Here is a 6,000-nt window from a genome sequence, read left to right on the forward strand (position 1 = left end):
TCTGTTGCATATTAAACAGAGGCACCGGGGCCACTTTTCCCTTGGCTAAATGCCTCTGTATAATTACCAAGGTCTAACAAACTACTTCATAAACCATTAGAGTAATGTTGATATCATACAGGCCAATAAGACGGCGTCAGATTAATTAATGGAATCGTTTGTGCTCGGACGTCGCTGGGAGGATCCCGATCGCCGGAGTGACATCTAATTTAAGCCGGGCGCCGGGAAGAGCACCAGAATAGTATGTCAGCTCTGTCATTACACAATGACAACCAATACATCACCACAGCGCCACCGCCGAGCTTTGCCGCCGGTGGACATCAGCGAAACTGTCTGATAATGGAAATGTTATTTCACTTTGGCAGCCGTGGATGCTTTCTGTGGAAATGAAGTGGTGGGAATTGTTACACATGAAGGGGAAAGATAGCCTCAAATTCCCTATTCCACACAAGAATGGGGAATATACAGTATGACATGCCTGCAATAAGCTCTCTGACCATGCATTCAAATGTGTGACAATAGAAGTAGGGTTGAATTTATTTTTTGCTCCGTCCTATTCAACATGTTGCATTGCTAAAAGTGCAAAGCGTGTGGAAAAATGAATGACGGCTATTTGAAAACAGCACAGGATGAATAGGGTTTCGAATGGAGCAGCGTTTTTTTAGGTGTTTTGCAGTGCTTGGGTTTCCCCTTTTCTTGTCTTGTACTCTCAACGGTATATTATGTCCATCGTGTAACTTCTGAGGAGGAGAAGAGCCCCCGGGCTAAAGTATGAGCCGGAGACCGAACCCCCCCCCCCCCCCCCCCCCCCCCCCCCCCCCCCCCCCCCCCCCCCCCCCCCCCCCCCCCCCCCCCCCCCCCCCCCCCCCCCCCCCCCCCCCCCCCCCCCCCCCGAGTTCAAACCTACACACTCTGAGATGAATGCGTAATACACAGCAAAGCCAGACTCCGGTTACAGGTATAGAAGGTATAGAACGGCTCAACATAGCAGCAGACACGGAAGATCTGTTCCAGACATCAAAATGAAGAGGTGTAAGTGGGTTAATTCAAATTATTCCAAAGGCCATGGGACTAGAAGCGGAAGAAAAGATTTCGGAATGCTTTTCCGCTTGGATTAAGTCAAAAATATGAAGTATCATTTTAACACTCCCGAACCCCTTTTAAGCATTAATGGGAGATCACACCAAAGCTAATACAGGCGCAGTGTGTGCTTTGCCTGTGTCTGTGAAACCACGCGGATTACTGTGCTATCGGCGGGCACCGCCTGCGAACAAAGTCCTCTTTTCTCCACCGACAAACCTCCAGAGTCTTCTGGAAACAGAGTGGGGAGAGCTTGTGACTAGAATTACTGACACACTTTTAGAAAGTGCTAATCTCCGCTTACCGTAGGAATTATTACGTAAGACTTTTTTTTTTTTTTTTTTTACCACATATTGCTGAAAAATGAGCAAACCAAAACTTTATGGAGGAAAATTACATTATGTTTCACTGTGTTGAGTGCATATAAAAGCAAGTTAGCAGCGTCATGCACACATGGTTGAATGCGCACACACCAGCTATTTATCACTTTTTGTTTATGGATGCCTCAAACATACAGTGGTGCAATGAAAGGCCTTTAAGGTAGTTATAGCACAGCACTACAGTGCCAAAGCAAGTACCGCACATGACAAAGGCAATAGCTTAACACACATAAATATGCCATTTGGTGGATGCTTTTATCCAAAGTGCCTCACATTACTTTCAGTGCATACATTTTTAGCATGGGTAGCCCCAGTGGGAATTGAACCACCAATACTAGCAGTAATAGCGTCATATTCTACCCACTGAGCTATTCAGGGCCACTTCCCTACACTTTAAAGGGACACTTCCTCAAAAAATAAGGCTAATTTGTTATATATGTCTGATCACACTTCCTTAAACTATAAACCTTGTTGCACAATTTCATTTGGTTTTAGAGTCACCGGGCTGGAAGTTGTTCTCCAGTAAGGTCACCGGAGGACACCGAATTTTTGTGCCATATTAATTTAAGCTTAGTGAAGTGATGTAGATTAAAGGATAATGACCCAAAGTTTCAGTGAGGGATACTGTTGGGAAAGCAGATTTTTCACATTGCTCATACTGCAAGTTGTTTCATACTTACAGGAATTCAAATTAAAGCAAAGCAATACAATCAAATATTTGACTAGAGACCACAACAAAAATCTTGGAGGGCTTAATTACACATAAGGAAGGTTCAAACAGTACAAAGGAAGGTTTACACCCATTTCTTCACTCTACCTTATCGAAACTCTGATGCAAAAGCTGGATAACACAACCAAACCCCAAATTTCAACTAAATTCCTATCAAATCCAAGCAGACACCAATAAAACAGTCAAAGGTGACAGTTGCCGTGGGTTACCTGCGGCAGGGCGGAGCTGAGCTGGCGCTGCAGCGAGTCGCGGTCGTAGATTACGTCCTGGAGGTGCTGCTGGGCCAGGCCCAGGCTCTCCTGCGTCTCCCTCAGCGTGTCCAGCAGCCGGTCCCTCTCGTCCAGCATGTTGACCATCAGCTGCTCGAAGTGCGAGTCCGGGTCCGAGGCGCTGCTCTGAGAGCCGCGCTGGCTCAGCGCCGTGTCCTCGCTGATGGTGGGCATCACCTCGCACATCATCTTCGCTCTGCCGGGGACGAGGAACACCAGAGATTAGACAGTTTAACGTTATGTCCATATTACACGAATGCAGCGTAAGAGGGCAAACATGGCACTGTTGAATTGGAGGATGGAGAACATGTAGTGGCCTCCAGAATTATTGGCTCCCTTGATAAAGATGAACCAAAAGAACTAGTAAAAGGTAAGTAATACATCTTGAAAGCTGCAATCTACACTTGCAACTTGCACTTATTTCTGATTGTTTAGAAGCTAATTTTAAACAAAATTGTCAATTTCACTTATATTGCATGCAACTCCTTCAAATATAATTAATCAATGGATCAATGGATTTCCAGTACCAACAGGGCTAGCTCTTATTTGCTCTGGTAGATCCTAAATAAAATGTTTAACGAAAGAAATATCAAATGTTAAGACTTGTAAGGAGTATAATACCTTCAATGATAACTTCAATACCACCTTGCATCAAGATTATTATGGTATTTTTCTGTTGACCGCTAAGAGGAAATTTACACAAGAACCTAAATTTAAAGTATTCAACATGTATTTTTAGGCAAAGTGGAAGGAGAATAATAGGTTACCAGATTTTTAAAAAAATGTCAAATTTGATGTATACACAAGAAGCCAATTAAAATCAAAAGTAAGAGGCAGCACTAATATATGACAAATCCGATCAAATCTACTTGGGTCATATATAACAATGGCAGAATATATTTCTCTACATTTTCTAAGCTAAGGATAAAGTTTTTCATTAATACCGTACATTTTCTCTACCCACATATCCCTTTCCAGGGTCACAGCGGGCCGCACATATCCCAGCATACATTGGGTGGAACGCAGCAACACACTTGTGACAAGAACTGTGGAGGGCAACTCAATATAATTGAGTTCATCATCAAAATCACCTGTGATTATTCCACTTTGGAGTAACATCTATCACTTACTTTAAGCTTCCAAAGCAGATATGGCGTGGGCTTTCTTAATCCAAACTACAAAAGTGATCTTGCTGTCTGAGTTTCCCATTCATATTGAAACGTCTTTGCATGGAGCTGATTGGTGTTTGCTGTGTGAGACCCGGAGCCCTGGCTGACGTGTTGTGACGCGAGCCAAGAGAGCGTCTCTAGTGAGAGAGGGGCCAGGGGGCTCGGATGCCCTGGCCCCTCTGACCTCCCTAAAGCCTGGTAAATTTGCCTCGCAAGGACACGGCTGAGTGAGTGTGTGTGTCAGTGTGTGTGTGTGTGTGTATGTGGTTGCGCTTGTATTTCTATCCTTAGGAGGATCAAATGTCCTCACAAGGATGGAAAGATGAGGAAAATCCTGCAGAGTGAGGACATTTTGCTGGTCCTCATTTTTTTAAGGGTTTAGGTTTTAAGTCAGGCGGTGAAGATCCTCACATGTATAGCAAGCCAAACGTGTGTGTATGTGAGTGAATGCCTGAGTGTGTACTACACAGTGCCTCTGTGCAAATATCCACTATAAGCCACTGTTGTGTGTGTGTGTATGGCAGTGTGTATGTGACCGGGCCTGACACACTTGGAGCTGGGCTCGGCGTCACCCCGGCGTTTCAAAGCTGCAGCGACGTCTTGGGAGGCTGGGCGTTCTGCCCCAGATTTCACGCTTGTGCTGTTTAATGGGCCAGTCCAGATCTGGTTGCATAATACACCATATCTATGCTATAGTGGATATCCGAAGCCATATTCCTGGTATTCCTGAGGGGCTTCACAAAGGCTCAGGGACACAGCCTTGTTGATCTGATGGTTCAGAGGCTCAAACAAAGCCTGCATCAACACACTTCATAAGCAATAAGTCACGAGAGGCCATGGGTTACACTGAGTGTGTTTACATGCATATTAATATTCTGAATATGAGCCTGATCCCAGCTAAGGTCTTAGTCGTAATATGGTGTTTACATCGAATTATGTAACCAATTTTTTCATATACCTGTATACATGTAAATAATCTAACGTTCCATATTTTTCCCACTTTGTTCGTGAGTGGCATGTTATTGTGATGCACTGACTCCATGGAAACAACAGTTATAGGAAATCAACAATAAACAAGATATGGTGTTTACATGCCAGGATATACTGGTTAATATCAGCATATCCCAGCTAGATTTGGGTTTGTCATATTCAATATATGGTCTTATATATTATAATATCTAAAAAAATACAAGTATCAGTATGAGTGAAAATTTTAAGGTTAGTGCATTATTGTGTAGGCTATGGTACAACAGCTTTGAACATGACTCAGCCAATCAGAACTGAGGACTAGAACCAGGCATTTTATAATGTTACATGATTCATTCAACATTACTCATTTATGACAGGCCCCTTGCATCCTCTGCAACAAAAACTGATCATCGATTATATACCACAACCTGTCATCAAAATGCATCCAAAACACAGGGAGACAACCACACTAAGAACAGCAAAGCCTATTTAACACCTTTCCTTTTACATTCTCTCAATTAAACAAAATTCTGAATATTGGTCAGTGAGTTTGCTCAGCCTACAAGGTAAAAACTCTTCGCCATCCAAACGCCTTAACAATCAAACCCTAAACACAAACAGGTTAACGCTCATTCACGATGAATCTTTACAGTAAACCGTGTCTACTCTTCACATCGAGTGTCACCCATAACAAATCTATTCAGTGGGACCTAAATATCCCATCGGTCCCCTCTCCAGCGGGTTATAATGGCAGGTCTGTCTCTCAGCGTGGTCTCTGGCAGGAGGCTGGGGTCTCCCATATCTGCTCCAGGCATCCGGCCAGACTCCCACCAGCTCGCCATTCAGCCACCATCCGCTGTCGTTTAGACCTGAGAGACCAAGCCCACGTGCTGCCTGGCTGGACACTCCGCACATGCCAAAGCCTTCACTGGGAGAGCAGGCGGACAGACCGGGGTGCCGGCGCTGCATTTTAAGTGGCCGGTAGCGATTTCCCCCTGACCCTGGCTCGATACGTGTTAGTTGTGCGTGCGGAGAAAACTCTCATTAAAAAGGTGCGGGCTGCATAAAAATCCATACAAATCTGGAATCAGGTAGTGCATAATGAAAACGAGCTTTAGGCCAACGGGATTAGTATGCTGAATATTGTGGTTTGTGTTGCTAGTGACACTCTTATATATCATCAGTCTGTGGTGTTCAGTGCATTCCAGGAGTTGTTTTGTGATGAACTGTTGTAATTTACTTTTTTGTTGTACCCACTTTCCCTCAACCGGCCTCGTCTGCTTCTGCTTCAGTTATTGATTGCCTACATTTCCCAGAATGACTTTCAACACCCCACAGAGAATATGCCTTAACTTGTTGCATTCAGCTGTGAGTTTTTTCTGTGGGTTGAAGAGAGCAATAGT

General features: G+C 44.1%; 1 protein-coding gene across 2 annotated transcripts in view; it reads right to left on the bottom strand.

Moving 5' to 3' along the window:
* Positions 1-2,648, bottom strand: part of ppfia2 (PTPRF interacting protein alpha 2) — a 136,066-nt gene extending 133,418 nt beyond the window's left edge. For both annotated transcript variants that reach the window (XM_071905724.2, XM_071905725.2), the window contains exon 1: positions 2,400-2,648. In XM_071905724.2, the coding sequence (XP_071761825.1) occupies positions 2,400-2,648 (249 nt within the window). The remainder of the gene's footprint in view (positions 1-2,399) is intronic.
* Positions 2,649-6,000: the final 3,352 nt, after the last annotated feature.

This window comes from Centroberyx gerrardi, chromosome 24 (assembly GCF_048128805.1).
Source record: "Centroberyx gerrardi isolate f3 chromosome 24, fCenGer3.hap1.cur.20231027, whole genome shotgun sequence".
In the NCBI taxonomy this organism is placed as follows: Eukaryota; Metazoa; Chordata; class Actinopteri; order Beryciformes; family Berycidae; genus Centroberyx; species Centroberyx gerrardi.